Source organism: Chlorocebus sabaeus, chromosome 4 (genome assembly GCF_047675955.1).
Source record: "Chlorocebus sabaeus isolate Y175 chromosome 4, mChlSab1.0.hap1, whole genome shotgun sequence".
Taxonomy (NCBI): Eukaryota; Metazoa; Chordata; class Mammalia; order Primates; family Cercopithecidae; genus Chlorocebus; species Chlorocebus sabaeus.
In genome coordinates, this window is record NC_132907.1 from 77,467,937 (window position 1) to 77,495,671 (window position 27,735).

At 44.0% G+C, this 27,735-nt stretch overlaps 1 protein-coding gene across 2 annotated transcripts in view; it reads left to right on the forward strand.

The window, feature by feature from the left end:
• MYO10 (myosin X) overlaps window positions 1-27,735 on the forward strand; it is a 272,370-nt gene that overhangs the window by 111,522 nt on the left and 133,113 nt on the right. Inside the window, exon 3 of one of the 2 annotated variants that reach the window (XM_007961248.3) lies at window positions 7,188-7,346. The exons of the other annotated variant lie outside the window; for it this stretch is intronic. Within the exon in view, the coding sequence (XP_007959439.3) occupies window positions 7,188-7,346 (159 nt within the window). The remainder of the gene's footprint in view (window positions 1-7,187; window positions 7,347-27,735) is intronic. 2 annotated transcript variants of the gene reach the window in all.

Below are 27,735 nucleotides of genomic sequence, written 5' to 3' on the forward strand. Positions count from 1 at the left end.
AGTAGTTCACAGGGAAAAACATGTCTCCCTGTGGGTTGTGGTCAGAAGAGTGTGAAAGAAAGATCCTGACCAAGAGGTTCCAGGGTGGGGGTGTGATGGCTTTTCAACAACATAATGGATAAGTGATTATAATGTGTCATAAGGAGCAATGAGGACACACACGTGATAGAAGAAGGAAGAGAGTGGCAGGGGCGCCTCTGGGCAAGACCATTGGTGTCTTCTGAGAGGATAATGTTTGAGCTGAGACTCCAAGGAGGAGAGTAGCAGGAAGATAGTTGCCCAGACATGGGAAGAGATGTAAGATCCTAGGCCAGGAAGGAGCAAAGGAATAGTCTCAGAAACAGAGATAATGTGGACCATATTGTTTGACCATAATTAATGCAGTACAGTTAGAAAATCTCAAAAATGTAAGCGAACTCCAATTCCTAGAAATCCTCCTCCTCCTTAACTGGGGTCAAATAAAAGCGAATCAATGTAATATGACATAATATCGTCATGCTGATTTTGTTTACCTCTATTCAGTGTTTTTATTTCTTTGATTGTTTTTGAAAGTTTTGTTTTGTTTTGTTTGAGACAGAGTCGTGCTCTGTTGCCCAGTCTGGTGTGTAGTGGCCCGATCTTGGCTCATTGCATCCTCCACCTCCCGGGTTCAAGCAATTCTCCTGCCTCAGCTTCCTGAGTAGCTGGGACTACAGGTGCCCGCCACCACGCCCGGCTAGTTTTTGTATTTTTAGTAGAGACGGGGTTTCACCATGTTGACCAGGTTGGTCTCGATCTCTTGATCTCGTGATTTGCCTGCCTTGACCTCCCAAAGTGCTGGGATTACGAGCGTGAGCCACCGCACCCAGCTGAAAGATGTTTTTATGTTTTTTTTTTTTTTTTTTTTTTTTTTTTTTTGAGACGGAGTCTGGCTCTGTTGCCCAGGCTGGAGTGCAGTGGCCGGATCTCAGCTCACTGCAAGCCCCGCCTCCCGGGTTCACGCCATTCTCCTGCCTCAGCCTCCCAAGTAGCTGGGAGTACAGGGGCCCGCCACCTCGCCCGGCTAATTTTTTTTGTATTTTAATAGAGACGGGGTTTCACCGTGTTAGCCAGGATGGTCTCGATCTCCTGACCTTGTGATCCGCCCGTCTCGGCCTCCCAAAGTGCTGGGATTACAGGCTTGAGCCACCGCGCCCGGCCGTTTTTATGTTTTATGAGAAGTTTTCCTTACAGGCATTGGCTTGTTGTCATCATTTTTTCTTAGTGTCTGCGTAGACATCTGGTTGTTTGGTGTCTCAGGACATTTCTAAACCGTACTATTGACATTTTGGGTAGTATTGGGTATTACTTTGATGTTTGGCAGCATTCCTGGCCTGTGCCCATTTAGTGCCAGGTAGCACCCTTCTCCTCTCCCCCAAATTCTAACAACCAAAAATCTCTCCAGGTGTTGTCAAGTGTCCCCGGCAGTGGCAGGGGTGGGGAGGAGATTGAGAACCTCTACTCTAGAAGAAATGCCAAGCTAGCGTGAGAGGAAGATGCTTGAGAATACTCTGTGTGTCATCTATCGATTATGATTTTTTTTTTTTTTTCATTTTAATTTCCCTTCAGTTGGAAAAGTTAGGTTTTAAGACTGGAGGTTCCTAATGACTTGTAATAAAAGAAATCTATGTATTTCTCCAAGTTATTTTTTCAGTCGTATTGATCAGTTTCCTTTGTTCTGCCCCCACGCCAATCCAGTTCACCATGTGACCAGCGGTTTGTACTTCTAGAACAGGAACAGTTTGTTCTCAGGTATCATTTTATCCAAGCGGATTTCTTGTCTGTTAATCCTCTGTGTTTTGCTCATTCCTTACCTCCTTTTCCGTGCTTTATGCTCCATTAAAGTAACTCGGTTTATTCCAACTTGTGATTTTTAGAAAAACATGTTGTTACAGTATTGTGGCCCTTGTTTCTTTCAGGAAAAGTTGCGTAAAAATAACTGCCCCCGTCCCCAGCCGGGCGCGGTGGCTCACGCCTGTAATCCCAACGCTTTGGGAGGCCGAGGTGGGCAGATCACGAGGTCAGGAGATTGAGACCATCCTGACTAACATGGTGAAACCCCGTCTCTACTAAAAATACAAAAAAATATTAACCAGGTGTGGTGGCAGGCGCCTGTAGTCCCAGCTACTTGGGAGACTGAGTCAGGAGAACGGCGTGAACCCAGGAGGCAGAGTTTGCAGTGAGCCAAGATCGCTCCACTGCACTCCAGCCTGGATGACAGAGCAAGACTCAGTCTCAAAAAAACAAAACAAAACAAAACAAAATCCCCTGCTCCTTCCTGGCATTTTATTTTATTTTATTTTATTTTATTTTATTTATTTTATTATTTTATTTTATTTATGTTATGTTATGTTATGTTATGTTATGTTATGTTATGTTACATAAGATGTCATCCAGACTGGAGTGCAGTGGATTCTCATGCCTCAGCCTCTTGAGTAGCTGAGATTACAGGCACACACCACCATGCCTGGCTAATTTTTGTGTTTGTAGTAGAGACGGGATTTCACCATGTTGGCCAGGCTAGTCTTGAACTCCTGGCCTCAAGTGATCTGCTTGCCTCAGCCTCCCAAATTGCTGGGATTACAGGTGTGAGCTCCTGAGCCCAGGCAATAATCCCATTCTGTAAACTTAGTTTTCTTTCCTGCTGTACACTTTGCACGTCTAATACCCTGCTAATTGTTGCACATAGAGGTGACTTTTGATAGTTCAGGAATCTCTCTTAAGAAATTCTTTTTTTTTTTTGAGACAAATTCTTCAGTAAGATTGTGGGTCTCATTAATCCTTTGAAATCTTTCCAAATTAAATCAGGTGTTCACTCACCCAATAATGTATTAAGACACTAGAACGCAGGGGGCTGGTTCTGTTTCTCACCTCCTTAGGGTTTCTCCTTTAATGTTAATCCATCGGGCTGCCCCCGAATACCTGATGTAATTATAACCCGCAGGTACTCCTTAGTCCACCCTTACCTTCGTTATGTTTCATAGACTCCATCACCACCTGCAATACTGTCTATATAGTTTCTTATTTTCTCCCCCTGAATTGGAATGTAAGCTCCATCCCCAATGCCTAGAACACACCAAACAATTTTTAAAAATTTGCTGGAATGAGTGGATTTTCTAAATTTCTAAAGTTTTTTCCTCGTAGGAATTATTTGCTTGACTTATGTTTTTGTTTTTTTTTTTTTGCTTCCAACTTTTTATTTTAAGTTTAGTGGTACCTGTGCAGGATGTGCAGGTGTGTTGTGTAGGTAAACGTGTGCCATGGTGGCTTGCTGCACACGCCATCCCATCACCTAGGTCTTAAGCCCCTCGTCCATTAGCTATTCTTCCTGATGCTCTCCCCAAATTTCTAAATGTATCAGATACTTAATTTAGCACCTTCTGAATGCCAGACAATGTTCTAAGATCTTTACAAACTTGAGCCCACCTCTGAACGGATGGTTATCCTTGCCTTTCCTCCACAAATACATTCTTCTCTACTATTCTCTTTTTTTTTTTGAAATACTCATTGTTTTAAGCAGCTGCAATCCTGTATCTTGACATAATGTTTCTTTTTTTTCTGTTCCTAGCCTTCTGTTTTATTCATGTAACTATTGTCTCCCATCATGATTCTGTCTTCCTGTGGTCCTGAGAAGGAATGGTTCTAGTTCTCTTGATTTTTCCACCCCTGGAATGGGCATGCGTAATGTGCTCCCAAACATAGGAGGAAAGGGACTGGGCATGGTGGCTCACACCTGTAATCCCAGCACTTTGGGAGGCCGAGGCAGGCGGATCACGAGGTCAGGAGATGGAGACCATCCTGGCTAACACAGTGAAATCCCGTCTCTACTAAAAATACAAAAAATTAGCTGGGCGTGGTGGCACGTGCCTGTAGTCCCAGCTACTAAGGGAGGCTGAGGCAGGAGAATCACTTGAATTCGGGAGGAGGTTGCAGTGAGCCAAGATCGCACCAATGCATTCCAGAGCAAGACTCTGTCTCAAAAAAAAAAAAAAAAAAAAAAAAAAAATGGAGGAAAGGAAGTCAAATGTATGAAGGTGAGGAACTCTAGTTTACAGGTTATAGCCATATTTTTCAGTGATGGTTTCCAGTGCTGAACTGTTCACTTGGGCTATGCATTGTCTTGCTGTTCTAGTGCATCAAAAAAGACATAGGATATACACATTTCTTTGTCTTTTTTGATGCACTAGGAACAGCAAGACAATTACAAAGGATGTAAACATTCAGTCATTTTATATATATACCTTATATAGATATTTTATACATGTAATAGATACATATATAAAACATCTTATATATTATACATATATACATTATAAAACATATATATTATACATATACGTATATAAGCATCTTATATAAAATATTAAGATATAAGGTATCTTAAGAAGATATAAGATCTTATATATAAGGTGTTTTATATGTATAATATATAATATATAATATGTTTTATATATGTAAAATACACATAAGATATATAATATATATTACATATAAGATGTTTTATATATGTGTGAAATATATATACCATACACATTATATGTAATATGTATAATGTGTATATTACATATATGTAAAATATAAAATAATTAGTGTCTATGTTTTGTAGTGTCTGAGTATTACGTATGGTTATTTCCAGAAAGCAGAATATGTATCAATATAAATATAAGTAAAAATTCTAATATTCTAAATCTTCAAAATCTGGATTTCTCAGTATACATAGAGTGACGGTTGGTAGAAGCTGTTTGTTTTCACGTTGAGAAGGACTTGCTGGTGGTGAGTTTGCAGGGCTTGACGGGGAGATAGTTGTGCTGGCTTCAGTGCCCTGTCTTCTTGCCTAGAAGAAAATTTGGGAAGGGAACTCGAGTTGTGCTGGCAGGAGCCTTGAACCAGCAGAGTGAGATGAGGCCTCAGGAGTGTGCTGGGAGCTGGCAGGTGACACGGGCCCTTCTTTATACCACTTGGTTGGCTGAGACTTGACCAGCAGGCAAGTTCTGTTTCTGCCCCACCCTAGTCGGCACTTTCTTTGGAAGACGCAAGTACCTGTCTGGCTGTAGCTCTTCTGAAAACGTGCCTCGATTGGCATCACGGGGATGTGGCGTGCTGGGGGAAGGCAGGGCGTTCTAGCTGTTTAACTTCTGGGAATTTCTAGGTTGCCCCAAGGCTGTTTCGACTGCGGCCTAAGTTTCTGTTTCTTAACTTTCATGGTGTTGATGACTTAAAAAGGGTCTATGTGTTTCTTCACTCTTGAATGTGACCTTGTGCCTTCGTTAACACCTTGATATTCTGGGTGCGAAGCGCTTCTACCCTGCTCCCTAGGTGGCCCCAGGCCTCTGCCAGCCCTGTGGGGCTCATGTAGCAGGGTTGGCCACCTTGCCATGAGATGGGGCCACCAGGACTGTCTCCTCTCCTGGTGGATGTCTGAGCCCAGGAAGCAGCTGGGGACAGTGGCTTTTCTTCATAAGAGATGGGTGGGTCCCAACCTTGGCCTCGCAGTTTCTCAGGACTGGCTTGACCAACTACTGTGGTTTATGTGGCAGAAATGCTACTGCCGAAGCTGTAATTTCTCTCTAGCAGAGTGAAACATGCCATTTGTCATGGCTCATGGAAACCATTGGATTGGTACTTTTGCGTTTCTTAGTGTGTCATTCTGCTTTGCAATAACATGCCATTTGTTGCCATGTAGGCAGCCAGTCAGTATCTAAAAATAGTCTCTCCAATAAAAACATTCCACACATATGATTGCAGAAAATTGTTTTGTGTGCAGACATGCACATGCTAGTGTGTGCGTGTCTGAAGGCTGAACACTTTTCATGTTATTTATGTCTTTTTTAAAAAAAAATCTCTTGATGTTTTTATTTTACTTAAAGGAGGATTGTAATCCAAGTATTTAAAAACTACCAACTATAGTAAATGAGTAACTATGGAGTGGAACTCTGCAATCAAATGATTTTGTTATTGTTTGAGTTTGTAAAGCTGGTCAAGCTTTGGTCAACAGATGGAGCTTAATGTGAGGTGGTTAATCCTGAACCAAATCACTTAGGACGAAGAGCACTGAGTAGACATTAGAAATCCATGCAAATTCAGCAATCTGGCGGTACCAGAGTCACCTTATGTACATGCTACAACTTGTCTATAGCGCTTATTGCTGTTTTTGGAATTTTAAAAAAGAGAGGTTCTTGAGCAAACAAAAAAAAACAATTTTATTTTAAATCAGACTGCATTTGTTCTGCCGAGAGAGTACACAAATGCTATATATCCTAGTTGAAAGGGAATATTGTCCAAGGCGATTTTCTAAATATTCCTGTGATAATACGTTACAGTCTTTGAACAGATATATAGACTATTTAATCAATATGAATGTATATCATATTTAAAGTACTTAAATTAATACTTAAATGGGATAACTATTATAAAGCTTTGAAATTATGAGATTCAATGTGAAACATTATATAAGGAAACCAAATTACTTTCTAAAACTTGGAAAGTGTCTTGTTACTGATTTATATCAAATGGAGAAATAATGCAGAGAAGTGAACTATAAGTTTATAATTTCTGTGACTCCCAAAAGATGTTCATACTTGAACTAATATCTTTTAGGAATGTCTAATAGCACCGGTCAAAATAATTGCTTCTCTTAGAAATATATAGGTGACAGCTGGGCTCTGTGGCTCATGCCTGTAATCTCAGCACTTTGAGGGTTCAAGACAGGTGGATTGCTTGAGCCCAGGGGTTTGAGACCAGCCTGGGCAACATGACAAAACCCTGTATCTAAAAGAAAATGCAAAAATTAGCTGGCTGGTAGCGTACGCCTGTAGTCCCAGCTACTCGAGAGGCTGAGGTGGGAGGATCACTTGAGCCTCGGAGGTGGAGGCTGCAGTGAGCTGTAATCATGCCACTGCACTCCAGCCTGGGTGACAGAATGAAATCATGCCTCAAAACAAAAAACATACACACACACACACACACACATACGTACACAGAGAGAGAGAGAGAGACAAATATATAGGTAACCTAAAATGAAAAAGATTTTTGCAATATATTTTTTTATTGTCCAATTTAGAATCTTTTTGCTGAAATTATACCGAGATTGTATTGTCAGTTTGGGACACGTGTGTGAAAAATCACTTACTGCTGATAATGAAATAATTGAATTCCTCTCCCTCCCTCAGGTATTCACTTACAAGCAGAGCACAATTACCCACCAGAAGGTGACTGCCATGCACCCCACGAACGAGGAGGGCGTGGATGACATGGCGTCCTTGACAGAGCTCCACGGTGGCTCCATCATGTATAACTTATTCCAGCGGTATAAGAGAAATCAAATATATGTAAGTTCCTATTGTAATTCCTTTAAAAAGATTCTCACATTTGAGTGAATGCTTATTTTTCTTTTCAGGGAGTATTTCCTGCCTTTTGAGAACTCTTGTTAATCTTAGTAAAACTATGTTTGTTTGTTTGTTTTTGAGACGGAGTCTCGCTCTGTCGCCCAGGCTGGAGTGCAGTGGCCGGATCTCGGCTCACTGCAAGCTCCGCCTCCCGGGTTCACACCATTCTCCTGCCTCAGCCTCCCAAGTAGCTGGGACTACAGGCGCCCGCCACCATGCCTGGCTAATTTTTTGTATTTTTTAGTAGAGACGGGGTTTCACCGTGTTAGCCAGGATGGTCTCGATCTCCTGACCTCGTGATCCGCCCTCCTCAGCCTCCCAAAGTGCTGGGATTACAGGCGTGAGCCACCGCACCCGGCCGTAAAACTATGTTTTTAAGGGATTTGCCAAATTAGAAACTTGGGTCAATAAATCATGTTTTCCTAGAGTTTATTGCCTAGATTTTATTAGTGGGATTTACTTTCTGTGGAAGGGTCTTCTGCACATCGAGGTAGTTTGACCTTGCTTCTTGTGAATACGCTCTGTTGTATTCAGTTTCTAAGTGTTCTGCTACGGAAAGAAGTCACGGAATTGTTAGACTGACTGACGGAAAATGTTAACTTGTAGACATCAGTACTTGAACTCAAGCTGTCTTTTCTGGATTTTTCTCTTTCTGTAGATTTTCAATTATTTTTCTGGCTCTGGAGCCCACCCTAGGGTGATACTTGCATTCAAGGGAACCCAACCCATCTTTCTAAGTTGTGGGATTCCTGTTTGCTATTTTGAATGGAGAAATACATAAAAAGTGGTCATGCACACTTTTCTCTCAACTTCTATGAAATGTGACTCTACCTCTATTATGAAGTGATATTTAAAAATCACTTCTGTAATAAATTTTTGACATTAAAGTACAGGTACTGCATTATCTGTCAGGATCAGTTGACCTGCAGGTTTTCTCCCCTTTTCCATCTGCCTGTTTGTAAGTCTTCATAGGAAACTAAAGGCAACTGGTTATATGTGTTTATTTCTCTTGTCCAGCTCAAAGTTATATAATTTTTGAGCCAAATAATAATACTTTAAAAACTCTTGATCTTTTAGTAAATTTTATTCTTTAGGAGTTACATTTCTCTTTGCCAGTATGGTGGTGATTATGATTAATAATAAATTAGCGTTTGCCAGGTGCGGTGGCTCACACCTGTAATCCTACCACCTTAGGAGGCCAAGGTGGGTGGATCACGAGGTCAGGAGTTTGTGACAAGCCTGACTAACATGGTGAAATCCCATCTCTACTAAAAATACAAAAACTAACTGGTCATGGTGGCGCTTGCCTGTAATCCCAGCTACTCAGCAGGCTGAGGCAGGAGAATCGCTTGAACCTGGGAGGCAGAGGTTGCAATGAGCCAAGATCACGCCACTGCACTCCAGCCTGGGCAACAGAACGAAACTCTATCTCCAAATAAATAAATAAATAAATAAATAAATAAATAAATAAATTTTAAAAATCAGCCTTCAAATGGATAGTACATGCTAACTGAAGCTCAAGGCATGCTTAATATTCAGGTTCTTCCAATTTATCTAACCTTAGACTGACAAAGGAGCTGGGAAAGAGAAAGAATTAGATATTTATGGGTTTACACTGCTAAATCTTCCTCAGTTTAAAAAAAAAAAAAGAGTGTATTTGCCTTTCTTTTTTTTTTACACTGTGAAAGTGTTTTTTTTTGGTCAGATCAACCTAATGTTTGCCAAATGTTTTCGAACAGCCCTGTCCAGAGAAATTCAATCATGCTGTAGTCCTCTGACTTGCTGAGCTAGCTTGTCCTCAGTCTTTAGATTAAAATATTTTCCATATGTTCAGAAAAGGTAATGTTTATACATGTTGGTGTGAAAGTGGCGATGCATTCTGTGTTTTGCATGAGCTGACATAATGCACATTTATTTGTCTCTTCCCATCTCAAAAATCTCCTTGTTGACGACCAGGGAACTACCTCTTTCCCATGGAATACCACTGCATAGGTATCCACATGACCACTGCACTATGCGTGCATTGTTGTCAGTATTAAATATTTGACACTGTCGCGTAACTATTTGTTTACATAGCAGTTTCTTTGCTAGGTTTGTCAAGGACTTATTTTGTCTTCCTTGAGCCAAGGACACTGCCAGGCACCTGGTAGTTGTGCAATAAATGTTTATAAAATAAATGCCATTCGTTTTACAAATAGTCTTGTAGTTGATAAAATGTGAACCTGGATTTTAAAATTTTTTATTGGTGTATGTCTCTTGTAGGTGCAGATAGGTTGACTATACCTAATCCAAAAACCCCAAATCCAAAAAATGTTTCAAAATCTAAGACATTTTGCATGCTGATGTGATGCTGAAAGGAAATGCTCATTGGGAATATTTGGGATTTTGAATTTAACTTAAATTATGCTTAACCAGTGCATAGTATGCAAATATTCCCAAATCCAAAAAATATTGAAATCCAGAACACTTTTTGTCCCAGGCATTTCACACAAGGGATGCTCAATCTATATTTTCAAACTCATACTTTGCTGTCGTTAGAGAAAAAACATAAGTTTTTTTTTGTAATGGTGTCTTGCTATGTTGCCCAGGCTAGACACAAACTCCTGAGCTAAAGTGATCCTCCTGCCTTAGCCTCCTGAGTACCTAGGATTACAGGCACGTGCCAGCATGCCCACCTGGACACAAGTTGTTATTGTACATTTTCAATAGTCAAGAAAAAGTAAGTAAATTAGAAGGAAAAAAAAAAAAACTACACAAGGGGTTTACAAGGCAGACCCTTTTAAAAAGTTTTTTATTTGTTTTCCTCTTTTCATGATAATGATGTTAAACCTGATAGCTAAATTGCCCAATAAATACTATAAATAAGATCTTGGTCTTGGAATAAGGTCATTTTCTTCCTTTCTAAGGGGAAAGCCGCAGGATTTTTGTGCATCCGGTTTGCAGTTGAGTTCAGTTAATTATGCCATTGTAGACCTTCCATTTGAGGCTTGCAAAATTGTGTATTATTCATAAAGCAGCCACCATGATTTTTAAAAATTATCATTGAAGCCATTTACTGGTGATGCCAGCATCTGTTGGACTCTGCTTATATCGAGACAAGACTGCCACCTGTCAGAATAGCCACCGCTTCTCCACATGGGATCCTGGCTTGGAGCAATGCCTGTCTATATCTTTAAAAGAGAAAAAAAAAATAAAACGACTTGAATTGTTCCGGAGATGTTGCATTAGTTTTCCATTGCTGGATAACCGATTACCATAAGTATACTAACTTAAAAGAACAAAGCTACTTGCCCTCTTATGGTTCTGTAGGTCGAAAGTCCCATAGGTCTTACAGCAGAAATCAAGGTGTCAGCAGGGCCGCATCTCTTTCCAGAAGCTCTAGGGGAAGATCCATTTCCTGTTCATTGTGGCTGTTGGCTGAATTCAGTTACGTGCAGTTGTAGGACTGAGTTCCTTGTTTTCTTGCTGACTGTCTCCTGAGGACTGTTCCCAGCTTCTAGAGGCTGCCCACATTCCCTGGTTTCCTGATCTGTGGCTCCCTTTCTTCGGCTTCAGTGCCAGTAACCATGTGTTGCTTCCCTCTCGTGACTTCAGATCTTTCCTCTTTCTCCTCCACTGTCTTCTTTCTCTCTCTCTGACTGCAGCCAAGAAAGGCTGCCCCAGGCCGGGCGCGGTGGCTCACGCCTGTAATCCCAGCACTTTGGGAGGCCGAGGCGGGCGGATCACGAGGTCAGGAGATCGAGACCATCCTGGCTAACGCGGTGAAACCCCGTCTCTACTAAAAAATACAAAAAAAACTAGCCAGGCGAGGTAGCGGGCACCTGTAGTCCCAGCTACTCCCGAGGCTGAGGCAGGAGAATGGCGTAAACCCGGGAGGCGGAGCTTGCACTGAGCCGAGATCCGGCCACCGCACTCCAGCCTGGGCGACAGAGCGAGACTCCGTCTCAAAAAAAAAGAAAGGCTGTCCCTTAGATTGGGCCTCCCTGGATGATCTCCCCATCTCAGGCTTCGTAATCACCTGTGCAGAACCCCTTCGCCATGTGACATTATCTAGTCACAGGCTCTGGGATGAGTGTGGATGGATGTCTTTGTGGGAGGAGCCATTATTTTGCCCACCATAGGTGTCCTCCTTTTTTTTTTTTTTTTTTAAATTTATAAAACATTGCTGTGTTGCACAGGCTGGTCTTGAACTCCTGGACTCAAGTGATCCTCCCGCCTGGGCATTCAAATGTGTCGGGATGACAGGCATGAGCCTCCGCATCCAGCCAGGTAGTCTCCTTTGAGTCACATCATTGAGGAGGGACTCCTGTGGCATTTTCCCCCTGCTGGCATCTGGATGTTCCATTATTTGTTGACTTTCTGTTCTGAGCTGGCAGGTTCCATGGGTTGCTGGCTAGTGGCTCATCGCCAGGTAGAGAGGCTGCCATTCTTTGCTAAGGAGTTCCGTTAGCTTTTGCTCCTTGGGGACTGGTCTTTTTATCTGAGAACTTTGTCAGAAACCAGGAAAATATTTTTTCTTGTAGCTTTTGGCATCTTCGATTGAAATGGGGTAGAAAGTGATTAAACAAAAAATAAAAGCACCCAGAATAGTCAAGTTAGAGTTGACTGCCCCTTTTCTTCACTAACCTCCTCTTTGGCTTTATATTGATGACTGAATCTTTCTGAACACCAGTTTTTAAAATTAACGTGTTTTCAAAGATCAGATACCATAATCCTTCTACCAGGGATGTTTTAAAGTAAAAAAAGTGAAAGCTCTGGGAACTTTAACCTTTGTACCTGTCTCTCCATCTTAGCCATCCCATAGCAACAAGTGTTTAATTAGAAAGTTCCTGCCTTGAACTTGGCTCCATTTTAAGAGGGATTTGGAAGAAGTTTACAACATCATCCCTAGCCTCAAAGCTTGCAATTGAGTGGGGAGATAACACCAAGGCCAGCTCACAGCACATGGCCTTGGATAGCTGAAGGCCTGTCATTGAGGGTTATGTGAGGATGACACAGGCTTGGGTTTAACTGTGCTTATGAAGCCCCTGAACCTTACCGCTGGGCCCTTTAGCTATTCCTGTGGATGCATCCCTCTCCCACGCTTGTCCTTGAGGGGACAGAGGCCGTACTGAGTTTGATGCCAGTGTCCCTAGGTCTGGACTGCATGGTTTAAGCTGTAGTACCTGGATTGGAGCCACTCTGCGCTAGCTGTAACTGCCTGTGCAGAAGCCCCGCCTTCTGTGCCCTGCTAGATTCTTTTCCTGGAACTCCCAGGCTCTTCCTGCCTGAGACTTCCCCTCGCCAACCTTATCCTTCCTCTGGCTGAGACTTCCGCTCGCCAACCTTATCCTTCCTCTGGCCACTTCAAGACTAGAGCCCTGCTCAGCTCCCAGTTCCCAGCCAGGGGCCCCAGGTTTCTACCCTAAACCTCTTGGCTATGGGTTTGCCGCCTGGAGGGTAGGGGGTTGACTCTCTCCTGATTGCTCCCTTCCTTAGAAAGGGTCTGATGAGGGCCTAGACTTCTTCGTCTCCTGCCACCGCCTGCTAAGACCTGGCGAGGACAAATACACACCCGCTAAGGAGAGGAGGAGCAGGGTGTGTGCTTGTGGTACAGAGACATAACCTATGCGTGGCTCAGGAAGCCCTGTGGAGGTGGTGGTGGTGGTGATACTACAAAGGAATGAGATCAATCAGGGTTGGGTAGAAAGGCTGGCATGATGGCTCACGCCTGTAATCCCAGTCCTTTGGGAGGCTGAGGTGGGAGGATCGCTTGAGCCCATGAGTTCAAGACAAGCCTGGGCAATTTGGCAAAGTCCCGTCTCTACAAAAGATTGCAAAAATTAGCCAGCCGTGGTGGCATGTCCCTGTAGTCCCTTCTACTCAGGAAGCTGAGATGGGAGGATCGCCTGAGCCGGGGAGGTTGAGGCAACAGTGAGCTGAGATGGTGTCACTATACTCCAGCCTGGGCAACAGAGCGAGACCCTGTCTCCACAAAAGAGAGAGAGAAAAAAAGAATTGATGAGAAGGAAAGGCCAGTGAACACGGTACAGGAAGATGGGAGATGAGGGTGAGTTTGATGTGGCCTCACTGCAGCGGAGACGGCTGCCTTTGCTCATGGAATCAGATGCTTGCTGGGGAATGTGCGGAAATTAGGTGGGATGGGCAGCCTGGGGTTAGAAGCCTTAAACCATTGGTTCCCCACCTAGGATGACTCTGCCCTGGGGACATTTTGTAATATCCAAAAGACATTTTTGGTCTCATATCTATGGTCAAGGGATGCTAATGGCATCTACCGAGTAGAGGCCAGGGATGCTGAGAAGCATACCGGAGTGCCTGGGGCAGCTCCAGAGTCATCTGGCCTAAGGTATCAGTGGTGCCAGAACGTCCCTCCCCCACTTACAGCTCACCTGGAAAGTTTGGGGTTGGTGATACACAGACACCACTATATTTGTTAAAGTTACCTGTTTTCTTTCTTTTCTTTTTGTTTTTTTGAGACGGAGTCTTGCTCTGTCACCCAGGCTGGAGTGCAGTGGCGCGATGTCTGCTCACTGCAACCTCCGCCTCTCGGGTTCAAGCAATTCTTCTGCCTCAGCCTCCTGAGTAGCTGGGATTATAGGCATCCGCCATCACACCCGGCTAATTTTTGTATTTTTGGTAGAGACACGGTTTCACCATGTTGGCCAGGCTGGTCTCGAACTGACCTCAGGAGATCCGCCTGCCTTGGCCTCCCAAAGTGTTGGGATTACAGACGTGAGCCACTGCGCCTGGCCTTCATTTTGTTTTAGAGACAGGATCCTACTTTGTCACCCAGGCTGGAGTGCAATGGTGTGATCCTAGTTCTTTGCGGCCTTGACCTCCCAGGCTCATGTGAACCTTTCACCTCAGCCTCTAGAGCAGCTGGGACTACAGGCATGCACCACCACGCCCAGCTAATTTTTAAATTTTTGTGAAGAGTGGGATCTTGCTATGTTGTCCAGGCTGATGTCGAACTCTTGACTGCAAGCCATCCTCCCACCTTGACCTCCCAGAGTGCTGGGATTTATAGGCAAGAGCCACTGCACCCAGCCTGTTTAAAGGTTTCTGAAAGGAGAATTTCTCTAAGAAACATTTCAGAAGATTTAAGAGGGAAGTGATATGGCTGAGACGAGAAAGGACAGATGGGCTGAGAGCGTGTTGCAGTAATTCAGTGGGGGAGGGCTGAGGGTTTTAGACCAGGGTAGAGATGGGAGAAAAGTCGTGGGGACTGTGGGGAGGGAGGTGAAGGAAGAGGCTGCATGTCACTGTCTCCCGGTCTTGTCAAGTGCTGTGGCTCTGAAAACGTGGCGCTTACCATCTTGGAAGCTCCTGAGCAGAGTGAGAACAAGTGTTTTTTAGGTGCCTGTCTTCTGTCTTCTGTGCTCTCTGGCCCCGGATCATCTCAAATTGCTAGGTACCCAGCATCTAAGCACAACGTTGACAAGAGCAGGAGAGGTTTCTGTTGTACGGAAGGCAAGCTCAGTGCCCAGAGTGGAAGGGCTGCCAGGTTCCGAGGTGTGGCCTGTTGTTTCCTGCTGAATGGAAGAGAAGCACATTTTCTTCATTATAGGGATCGTGGAGCTCCGGGTCAGTTGCGCGGAGGAGACTCCTCTCCCAGTCTCTAAGGAATGGCTCAAAACCACATCACGGGGAGAGCTGCAGGGAACTTCAGCGCTCGCCTGCAATTATGGTGTTGAGGCTGGCTCCAGAGGAAGCTCTTCCCTGTTCCACCCAGCCTTTCGGTTAGTTTGTTGGTCTTGCCGAACAAACAGCACAGAGATCAGAATCAACGGAGCCAATTTTAAGAAGTGGGGCTCTTTCTAAAGATAAATGCTTCTGTAAGCACGAACTGTGCTTCACAGCTGATGTATTTTTAGGTGTTTCAGAAATATCCTCCTTTGGTTAGGTGGCATTCCAGCCCGAATCTGCAAATGTGTTTGATGTTGCTTCTGAATTAACTTGAAGCCTGCATCTGTCAGGCAAAATGTGTTAGCAGGCATCAGCCAGTGAAAGACTGATTGATTTTAGCAGCCGGTTGAACCGAGTTCACCTGCAGGGAAGTCACAGCCTGCTTGCCATGGGAAGGCTGGGCATACCCTGCCGTGGAGTGGACTATTTGGGAATCTTGCAAATTGAAATCTGTGTTTCTTTTTTTTTTGAGACGGAGTCTCGCTCTGTCACCCAGGCTGGAGTGCAGTGGCCGGATCTCAGCTCACTGTAAGCTCCGCCTCCCGGGTTCACACCATTCTCCTGCCTTAGCCTCCCGAGTAGCTGGGACTACAGGCGCCCGCCACCTCGCCCGTGCTAGTTTTTTGTATTTTTTAGTAGAGACGGGGTTTCACCGTGTTAGCCAGGATGGTCTCGATCTCCTGACCTCATGATCCGCCCATCTTGGCCTCCCAAAGTGCTGGGATTACAGGCTTGAGCCACCGTGCCCGGCCGAAATCTGTTTCATTTTCTTCAGTTGAGTCTTTCCAAGGTAGACTTGGTTGGCTTGTTTCCATCCCTTTCCAAGGCTCGAGTCAAGTAATAGCGCGCCTGTCACGGAGGCAGCGTGGCCTGAAGGCCGCGTGGTTGGTTGATTAGCACTGTCTTGGCATTGAGTGCTCTTGGGACAGATGAACACAGTGCAGTTTGTCGGGACTTTCTGGTTTTTTTTTTTTTTGGCTTTTTTTTTTTTTCACATGAAATCAAGACTCGTAGCCAAAAGATGATTGTAACCATCTGTCTGACTATATGTATTTTAAAACTTTACCAAACATTTATGCTCTGGAGTGGCCACTTCCACATCAGCACATGAGAGTGGCAATTTGGAACTTGTTTTTTTGTGGATTTTTTTTTTCTTCCTTCTCTCTCTTTGGGTTTAGATTCCTGTCAAAAGATTGCACAGGCGCGGTGGCTCATGCCTGTAATCCCAGCACTTTGGGAGGCCGAGGCAAGTGGATCACAAGGTCAGGAGTTTGAGAGCAGCCTGGCCAACATGGTGAAACCCCATCTCTACTAAAAATACAAAAATTAGCTGGGCGTGGTGGCACGTGCCCGTAATCCCAGCTACTCAGGAGGCTGAGTCAGGAGACTCGCTTGAACCTGGGAGGAGGAGGTTGCAGTGAGCCGAGATTGTGCCACTGCATTCCAGCCTATGCAATAGAATGAGACTGTCTCAAAAATAATAATTAAAAAAAAGATAGATTCCTTTCAATCAGGAGAGAATTTCATTCAGAAATTCACTCAAGTGAAATGGAAATGTCAGCCTCTACATTGAAGACCTTGACTTCATTTAACAACTTGTGTCTTGTGATGGTTTTCTTTTCAACAAACTTGAATGCTTCATGATTTTGAAAAAATCGTTTCTAAGTGTTTATTTTTTATTTTTATTTATTATTATTTAGACCTCACTCTTTCGCCCAGGTTGGAGTGTAGTGATGCGATCATAGCTCACCACAGCCTCCAACTCCTGGGCTCAAGCAGTCCTCCTACCTCAACTTCCCAAGTAGTTGGGACTATGAGTGCACACCACCACACCCAGCTAATTTTTTGTATTTTTAAAATTTTTTGTAGAGATGGAGGCTTGTAGTGTTGCTCAGTCTGGTCTCAAATTTCTGGCCTCAAGCGATCCTCCCACCTGGGCTTCCTAAAAGTACTGGGATTACAGGCATGAGTCACTATGCCTGGCTGAAATGTTTCTAATTGTTTAATTGGACAACATCAAACAATTTGGTTATATAGAAGGTAGTGGGCAGAAAGCACTAGAAGACAGTGAAAACATGAATTTTATTTGGTGAATTGGTGGTGGAATCACGTGTCCTCAGCATATTGATGCTGATGCCGCCCTGCCTGGGTACCAGGCTCTGTGTTAGACTCCAAGGATGCAGAGTGACTCTGGCTTACAGGAATGGCTTGTTGAAGATTGAGTAAATGAAAGGCACCTGATTGATTCGTGAAGACAGACACAGGCAAACCATGAACAATAGCTCAGGGTGACAATGGGTGTGATAAAAATACTTACATGGGAACACAAAGAAGGAGGGTCATAATGAGGAAGGGGTGAGAGGGTCAGAAAATGATTCCTCCCTGAGGTACTATTAATAGTTGGCCTGAGTTTTGAGCATATGTAGAGAAATTCGGCCAAGAAGGAGGGTGCCTGTCCTGGCGGCAGATCATCATGTGGAAAGACGGGAAATAGCGTGATGCGTTGTTGTTTAATATCCAATGCAGGACATTCTAGATGCCAGAACAAAGGTTGCATGCTGCTGGCTGGCAGGGCGGTCGAGAGCAATGGAGGAAGGAACGGCTCTGTGCAACTCAGTGAGCTTGAACGGACTCATGAAAGCTGTCGGGGACAACTTTAACCATGCATTTTGGGGAAGTGTCACTTGGCCACAAGGTGGTGGAGGAGAAAGGAGGGGCTTCCAGTCAGGAGGGGTTAGTGTGTGAGATACCAAGAGGTAGATGCTAAGTATTTAACTGGGTTTAGGGGGCAAGTAAGCTGAATTTCTGTAGGATTACTGGATTACTCATTTGGGTAGGCTGTGGTGCCATTTGTCAAGTTGTAACTGTGTGAAGTAACAGGTGTTTGGGGGAGATTAGCCATGTCTGTTGAGTTTGAGCCAGTGGACCACTGAACATATGGATCTATAACTTACAGCTGAAGTTGCACTCAAGATAAAAATTTAGGAAGTAAGTCACTGCCATATTTAGCCGAGGTGTTTGAGAGAGAAGGAAAGGGGAGGGGGGATGGTGAGTATGAAATAAATCTGGATAATGGATCTCACTTCTTAACAATTCTTCCCTTTAGCTGCAATAGCATGGACTTTAAATAACCCATTTCCCCAGTGTATTTCAAATTGTATCTTCTACATCCAGCTTTTCAGGACTACATGACGAAAAGCACTGTAGTTTTATTTTCGTTAACAATAGCGATGATACATACCTCTGATTTATGCAGCACATAGTGGTCATGTGGGGTAACAGAGGATCCCTTGTTGTTACTGATCAGAATCTTACAGTCCAGGGGGAGTGAAGCATTGCCAGGGGAGGTGCTTCAGGGCTGTGGACTTGGTATCTTCTGACTTGACCAAACCATGCTGTTTAGATGAGTTATTTCTGCATTGGGATTGTGACATCCAACCTGGGTCCCTTGGTCTCTATGAGCACCCTGTATGAGGCCACTGAGTCACTGTAAGTTTTCTTAGTTCTACTTGATTTTTTTTTGAGATGGAGTCTGGCTCTGTTGCCCAGGCTGCCCAGGCTGGAGTGCAGTGGCGCAATCTCGGCTCACTTCAAGATCCTCCTCCCGGGTTCATGCCATTCTCCTGCCTCAGCCTCCTGAGTAGCTGGGACTACAGGCTCCTGTCACCACGCCCAGTTAATTTTTTTTTGTATTTTTGGTAGAGGCAGGGTTTCACCATGTTAGCCAGGATGGTCTCGATCTCCTGACCCCGTGATCCACCCGTCTTGGCCTCCCAAAGTGCTGGGATCACGCCTATAATCCCAGCACTGTGGGAGGCTGAGGAGGGTGGATCATTTGAGGTCAGGAGTTCGAGACCAGCCTGGCCAACATGGCAAACAGCCCAGCCTTTTTTATTTTTTTGGAGGTAGAATCTCACTCTGTGGCCCAGGCTGGAGTGCAGTGGCGTGATCTCAGCTCACTGCAACCTCTGGCTCCCTGCAACCTCCACATCCTGAGTTCAAGTGATTCTCCTGCCTCAGCCTCCCCAGTAGCTGGGGTTACAGGTGCCCACCACCATGCCTGGCTTTTTTTTTTTTTTTTTAAATTGTAGTAGAGATGGGGTTTTGCCATTTTGGCCAGGCTGGTCTTGAACTCCTGACCTCAAATGATCCACCCTCCTCAGCCTCCCAAAGTGCTGGGATTATAGGTGTGACCCATTGCATCTGGCCAGTTATACTTGATTAAAAAAAAAAAGTATTGGCTGTATTTAAGATATACAACATGATATTTTGATATACATATGCATGCTAAAGTCAAATGATACTTGATTTTTTGGGGTGTGAAATTTGATACTAGGTGTTATATACCCTTAGGCCTTTTGAAAACCTTGACTTGGTAGATTTTGGATTGAAGAAATGAAGTGAGCTTCTCCCAACATTTTTAAGCAATTTGTGCTGCAGCTGTTCCAAATTATTAAAATGGGCAAGGGAATGTATTTTGGGGGTGAGTTATGTGGAACTTTTCTGACAAGAAAATGTTTTTATGTGCTTCAAAATAGAATGTACTTTCTATTTCTGAAAAGCCATTAAACCGACCAGCTTATTTATTCTTGTGGAATTTGAAATCCAACATGAGGAAACCGGTACCTGGCCCCGCCTCGTGTTTGGGGGCTGCATGTGTCCACGGTCTTAAACTGCATGACATCATCATGGCCATTTGTGGAGTGGTAACAGTACCTTTTCATAGAGTGAGAAATGACATGAGCCCGTGGCAAATGTTGTCTCATGGACCTTAGGATTTCTTTCTTTTTTTTTTTTTTTTTTTTGAGATGGCGTCTCACTCTGTTGCCAGGGTTAGAGTACAGTGGCATGATCTCGGCTCACTGCAATCTCTGCCTCCCGGGTTCAAGCGATTCTCCTGCCTCAGCCTCCCAAGTAGCTGGGATTACAGGCACCCACCACCATGCCTGGCTAATTTTGTATTTTTAGTAGAGATGGGGTTTTACCATGTTGGCCAGACTGGTCTCAAACTCCTGACTTCAAGTAATCTGCTGGCCTTGGCCTCGCAAAGTGCTGGGATTACAGGTGTGAGCCGCTGCACCCAGCCAAGATTTCTTACCACACTTTATCTTTGCTTCACTGGACACTTAACAAACTAGCTCTTTCCCCACCTCCAACTGCCATTTTTACTCACATTACATGTTGTACTTTTCTTATTACTCAGTGAACCTTTTACACATGCAGCCTATACTTTAGTGACAATGTCATCCGTGCAAAGTGAAGAGTGAGGTGGTACGTTTAAGATGGGCGGGATAAGATGTTCTTGACTGTAATTATTTTTTGCCAACGAACCCTTGACATTTCAAATAATTTTTTTTGAGGTGGGGTCTCACTGTATTGCCCAGGCTGGAGCGCAGTAGTCATGGCTCACTACAGCCTTAACCTCCCCAGGCTCAGGTGATCCTCCCACCTCAGCCTCCCAAGTAGCTGGGACTATAGGCATGCACTACCACACCCAGCTAATTTTCGTATTTTTAGTAGAGATGGGGTTTTGCCACGTTGCCCAGGCTGGTCTCAAACTCCTGGGCTCAAGCCATCCTCCTGCCTTGGCCTCCCAAAGTTCTGGGATTATAGGCCTGAGCCTCTGTGCATGGCCATAATTTGTCTTTCTTGAAATAAACGATTGGGAACTATAACTATGATTGCCAATGTTATTTTACATCCCTGTTTTAGCAGGTTCAGAAGTGCCATTTGTCATGCGCATGACACAAACAGTAAAAACCCAATAGTAAGTGAAGTCTTTCTGTGAGCTGAAGTCCCTAACCCCACCCCCTTCGGTGACCTGTTACAAAATGATTCGTTAGGGCCTGGCCTGTTGCATCACCTTTTGGTGATTGGATTAAGGGGGTAAGACCGTGAGGGACATCTCAGAGGAAGGAGCCTTTGTGGAAATGTAGTCAATGCGAGGTGAGGCCCTGAGCAGACCAGGACAGCACAGACGAAGTGGGTGGGTGGGTTGCTCTGGAGTTAATTGAAAGTGGAACACACAGGGCATGGAGACGTCAGCCGTGGTGATGAGGCTGACAGAGCCTTGTGGATGGATGGGTGATGGAGAAGGCATTCGCTGTAGATCCACAGTGTGGCACATTCTCAAAAATGCAGGGTTTCCACCCTCGCTCTGACTCACTGGCTCTGTGACCTTAGGGACAATATATTGCTGTCCCCTGGCCGGTTCCATTACCTGTCAGAAGAGGCAGGAGCAGTGACCTCTGCTGCCCATCACAGGGTTATGGAGGGGCAAATGAGTGGGCGTGTGAATGTGTAAACAGTCCTTTTGGCCATAGAATTATGAAACGTCACTTCGTTGTTCTGCCCCTGGTACTCAATGGAGGTCGGTAGTCTAAGGGAGGCCTTTGAATTATTAATGAGTAATTAATACTGGGCTGTTGTCTACTGGGTAATTTTTATACACTGAGGCAAAATTTTCTATAATCTTAAGAAAAGAAATCAGGTTCTTTCTTTGTACCAGCCAGACACACGTTTTATATATTCTTTCCTTTTTTGCTTTTTAAGGAAGACATTTCAGATTATTGAGTTTTGGTTCCAATTAAGTCTGGTCGTTTGATGGCTTTGTTGGTTTGTGGGAGTTACATTTGCTGAATTTATTGCCAGCCACAACATAACATATTTATTAATTATTTGAACTTTGAGATTTCAGGGAACTCTGTCTCCCTGAAAATCTGGATGCCTTTTGTTCTCTCTTCCTGAATAGTCTATAGCTTGTTACCAGAACATTTTTATTTAATTTGGTTTCAAATTTGAAGGTGTGTATGCTAAAACTTTTATTTTTCTTTTGAGATAGGGTCTCACTCTGTCAGGCTGGAGTGCAGTGGTGCAATCTTGGTTCACTGCAACCTCTGCCTCCTGGGCTGAGGTGATCCTCCCACCTCAGCCTCCTGAGTAGCTGAGACCACAGGTGGGTACCACCATACCCGGCTAACTTTTTAATGTATTTTTCATAGAGACGGGGTTTCGACATTGGTGCTCAGTCTGGTTAACTCCTGGACTCAACTGATCCTCCCGCCTTGGCCTCCTAAACTGCTGGGATTACGGGCATGAGCCATCAGGCTTGGCCCCCCCCCCCTTTTTTTTTTTTTAAAGAGATAAGGTTTCACTTTGTTACCAAGGCTGGAGTGTAGTGATGCAATCACAGCTCACTGAAACCTTGACCTCCTGGGCTCAAGCCATCCTCCCACCTCAGCCTCCCTAGTGGCTGGGATTACAGGCATATGCTACCACACACGGGTACATTTTTTTTTTTTTTTTTTTTTTTTTTTTTTTTTTTTTTTGAGAGACAGGATCTCACTGTGTTGCCCAGGCTGGTCTCGAACTCCTGGGCTCAAGTGATCCTCCCATCTCGGCCTCCGAAAGTGTTGGGATAACAGGCGTGAGCCACCACACCCATCTTCTAAAACTTTTTATTTAAAGTTAAGGAGCATGATGTTTCTTGTTATTTCCTCTCACGTCTGTGCTTGTTTCTAATCTCTCTTTATGCTGAGAAAAAGAGGTTAATGTATTCTGTCCAACACCAGAATTCCCAGTATTACTATTTTTTTTTTCTTTTTTCTTTCTTTTTGTTTTTGTTTTTAGAGATGGAGTCTCGCTGTGTCACCCAGGCTGGAGTGCAGTTGCATGATCTCGGCTCACTGCAAGCTCCACCTCCCAAGTTCACACCATTCTCCTGCCTCAGCCTCCCGAGTAGCTGGGACTACAGCCGCCCCCCACCACGCCTGGCTAGTTTTTGTATTTTTAGTAGAGACAGGGTTTCACCATGTTAGCCAGGATGGTCTCGATCTCCTGACCTCGTGATCCGCCTGCCTCGGCCTCCCAAAGTGCTGGGATTACAGGCGTGAGCCACTGCACCCGGCCCCTATTTTTTTTCTTTATTAAACTAAAAAAAATTTAATTCTGGTAAAATGCATGAACAAAACTTATCACATCTGTTTTTAATGCGCAGTTCAGTAGTGTTAAGTATATTTACATTACGATGCAGCAATCTCCAGAACCCTTCTCCTCTTGCAGAACTGAATCCATACTCATTACACAACAGCTCCCCATTTTCCCCCTCTCCAGCCCCGGGCAACCACCCTTCCATTTTCTGTTTCTATCAATTCGATTATTCTGGATCCTCATATAAGTGGAATTGTACATTTCCACTTTCTCTATCAATTTGAGTATTCTGGATACCTCATACAAGTGGAATCGTACAGTATTTATCTTTTTGTGACTGTCATATTTCACTTAGCATAATGTCTTAAGGGTTCATCCATATTGTAGCAAGAGTCTGAATTTCCATCCCTTTTAGGGCTGAATAATTTCTTTGTATGGATATACCACATTTTTTGTATCTGTTCATTTATTGATGGACACATACGTTGCTTCTACCTTTTGGCTGTTGTTTACTGAATATTTTTTATACATGGTATATAGAAAGTTTGAAAAAGCATCCTTGAGTCAGTGTAAATATGCAAAAAAGAATAAGAAAGTGCTTGGAGGATGTGGGTTTAAGGAAAATCTTGAACACAGCAGATGCAGGACATGTTATGAATGAATGTTAGTTTTCTTTTGTTTAGAGGACTAAATATGGCCTAAACCTTAGGTTTAGAAATTTTTATAGAGTACAAATTTTTTCTTTTTAGAATATGAATCATAAAACGAGAAGGACCACAGCAGTAGCGCCTACATACTTGGAAAGAGTAATGTTGGAATATAGCCATGTACCATTAAATGTGTGATCTTAGCTGGGCACTGTGGCTCATGCCTGTAATACCAGCACTTTGGGAGGCCAATGTGAGTGGTTCGGTTGAGGCCAGGAGTTTGAGAGCAGCCTGGCTAATGTGGTGAAACCCCATCCATCTCTACTAAAACTACAAAAATTAGCCAGGTGTGGTGGCGGGCACCTGTAATCCTAGCTACTTGGGAGGCTGAGGCAGGAGAATCGCTTGAGCCGAGGAAGCAGAGGCTGCAGTGAGCCGAGATTGCGCCACTGCACGGCAGCCTGGGCAACAGAGTGAAACTCTGTCTCAAAAATAAATAAATGTGTGATTGATCTTTAAAAATCAGGAGCAGCTGTTTATATTTAAGTGCTCTTTCTCTACTCAACAAGCAGAAAGGGTCCTGGACATTTTTTGAGGAATTTGGGGAGTTCAACCCATGGTCCAGTTTAAAGCTATAAAGTAGATCATGAGGCACGAAGGATCGTCACACGTCCGAGGCAGGCAGCTTCTAGGGTGCACATAACTTTTATTTATTACTTACCTCAAAAGGTGAAAGGTTTTAAACGTACTGTAATACAAATCTTTTTGGAAAAGAATTTTTTTTTTCACTTGATGCAATACGTGGTGTGTAAAATGAAAAGCAAAATAAAAGCCTGGTTTGGTATCTTCTGTCAATGTTAACCATGCATTCAAACGACCTTTTACCTGAAAACATGTTTCAGTACCGCCCCCCGCCCCGACATAGTGGCTCTTGGAGGGAAAAGCCTTTCATTCCACAGGAGATTTGGCACTTCCTTCCAACATAGCCACGGGGGTGGCGCATGGCAAGGCTTAGAAGGAACCAGTGTAGTGCGGCCAAGCAGATGGGAGAACAGCGGAAGCCTAGGAGCCTGGGGTGGTTTCAGTGTAGATTAGAAGATAGTGTCTTCCTCAGTTGCTGTGGGCATCGCTTTTATGGGCTGAGAGCCTGAATGAGTCCCAAAATCCTCAAGAAAAGATGAAATCAGGTTCCTAACCCGGATAAAGAACGCAAGACCATGTGCTGTGCCCTTCACAAAATGGGAACCATCAAGGCTTTCTTGATAAAGCAGCAAAATTTTGTATATTAATATTTATGCAGAATTTTAAAAATATATTTTTATGTAGAGATGGGGGTCTTGCTCTATTGCCCAGGCTGGTCTTGAACTCCTGGGCCCAGCCAGTTCTCCCACCTTGGCCTCCCAAAGTGCCGGGATTATAATCATGACCCACTGTAGCTGGCTGGAATTTTAAATGTATTGACAATGTGTAGCAATGAGGGACCATATTTTTTTCATGGTAACTCACTTGGCTGAATGACAGATGAAGCATGCATTTTATTGTGAGAGTCAGATACGAAGATCAATATTATTACAGGAAAAGTGTGCAACCACCAGAGCTGTGTTGGTCATTGGCCATGATTAACATCTATGACTAAACCAACTGGATGGTTTTGGTCTTTCACTCTCAAACTGTGTGCTTTTTGAAGCCATCTGGTAAAGTGTTCTGTTTCACAGCATGCCCGATTATCTTTTCTCTTGAAAGATGGTGACCCAGCAATCGATGGGTGGCAGTAGTGTGGGGTGGCAGGGACTCGGCTTAGGAGAGGAGAGTGTCCCGATGCCTTTTGTGAGCTGCATGACCATCAGCAGGGATGCCACATAATTCTGCAGAGTCTGTGGGCTGCCTCCACAGGAAGCATCTGCTGTTAAGAGTCCTTTCTCAGCCGAGCGCAGTGGTTCACGTCTGTAATCCCAGCATTTTGGGAGGCTGAGGTGGGTGGATCACCTGAGGTCAGGAGTTTGAGACCAGCCTGGCCAAAATATAGTGAAATCCTGTCTCTACTAGAAATGCAAAAATTAGCTGGGCAAAGTGGTGCACACCTGTTATCCCAGCTACTTGGGAAGCTGAGACAGGAGAATCTCTTGAACACGGGAGGCAGAGGTTGCAGTGAGCCGAGATCGCACCACTGTACTCCAGCCTGGATGACAGAGTGAGACTCAGTCTCAAAAAAAAAAAAAAAAGTTATTTATCTTCTAAAGCACTGCTGATGCTGGTGGAGAGGACCTGTGGACATTGATTTCTGGGTTGTGTGTGTTGTCTCTAGTTGCCACAGCTACCACATTGACATCCTGAAACATTTAAAAACGATTTCGCTGGACAAGATGTGGTGTGAATTACTGTAAAAAGTCCAGCATGAGACCATTTTGGATGTTGTGTCTTCACCTTTGCTAACAGGCTTCATGCCACTTTTTGTCTTCTACCCTCATTCAAAGCCCATGTCATCCACACTGTCAGAACAAGCGGTATCTTAAAAGGATGCTCTATGGCTAGTGAGGTTCCCCAACCAGGAGGAGGAATATGGTTTAAAAGAAATGATCATTCTTTCAAAGGAAGCTGTGTAAGACGTTTTAGTGATGGTTTCATGAGTAAATCAGTACCTTAAGAAAAAAGGGCTCATCTTAGAATTTTACAGCAACCATACAAACATGTCATAAAAGGGGCATGCAAAATGATATTGGCATATCGTTTTTTAAGAGGTGTATTAATGATGGGTGAATATCCTAATAATAAATAAATTAAATTTAATAATAAGCTTAATGCCCATGACTGTGGCTTTCACCCTCTGCTTGTAACTGAGGAAGAGGATTGGCGTGTGCTTAATTGAGCCCGCCATGTTGATTGTTTGACTGAGTGTTGACTGTTGCTTGTCAGCTTCCTCTGACCTACCTGACTGCATAAAGAGTGACAGTCCTGTCAAAGTAGAGAAAAAAATAACAATGTATTTCACAGTAAAAATGAACATTTTTGATACTTAGCAGAAAAAAACAACAATAATATAAACAACTATCAAAAAGGTAGAAAACAAACATGGCATTTTAAACAAAGTAGTGGAAGGGGCCAGGCACTCACAGCCTCAAGTATTGTCTGCCTGCCCCCTTACCTCTGCAGATGTTGTGTAGAAGGAGGCACTGGAGTGTCTGTGGTCCAGGCACTGATAGAGGATGGAGGCATCTCAAGGAGTAGGACACTTATTTTTTTCCCACTTCCATATTTTTTTTTTTTTCTGGCCACATCTTACTCATAGTGCTCCGACAGGACAAAATGGGCTTTCTAGAGAGTTAATGTTTCCAAGGACCTGAGAGTTTACTCATAAAAGCACCAGATCTTTTTTTCTAATTAAGGTGAAATTCATTTCACATAAAAGTAACCATTTTAAAGTATACAACTTAGTGGCATTTAGTACATTCGCAATGCTGTGCAGCCAATACCTCTGTTTCAGTAGGCTTTCTGCTGCTGTAACAGGATACCACACACTGGGTAATTTATAAGGAGCAGAAGTTTACTTGGCTTATGGTTCTGGAGACTGGCAAGTCCAAGAGCATGGCACTGGCATCTGGTGGGACCCTTTTGCTGTGTCATGGCCTAAGGCATCACATGGCGAGAAAGCTTGAGTGTGAGATAGAAAGAATGCATGTCAACTTACTCTTTTATTAGGAGCCCAACTCTGCAATAACTGATTCACTCCCACAATCCCACAATAATGGCATCAATCCATTATGAGAGCAGAGCCCCATGACCTAATCACTTTTTTTTTTTTTTGAGACGGAGTCTCGCTCTGTCGCCCAGGCTGGAGTGCAATGGCACGATCTCGGCTCACTGCAAGCTCCGCCTCCCGGGTTCACGCCATTCTCCTGCCTCAGCCTCCCGATTAGCTGGGACTACAGGTGCCCGCCACCACGCCCGGCTAATTTTTTGTATTTTTTAGTAGAGACGGGGTTTCACTGTGTTAGCCAGGATGGTCTCAATCTCCTGACCCTCGTGATCCGCCCGCCTCGGCCTCTCAGAATGCTGGGATTACAGGCGTGAGC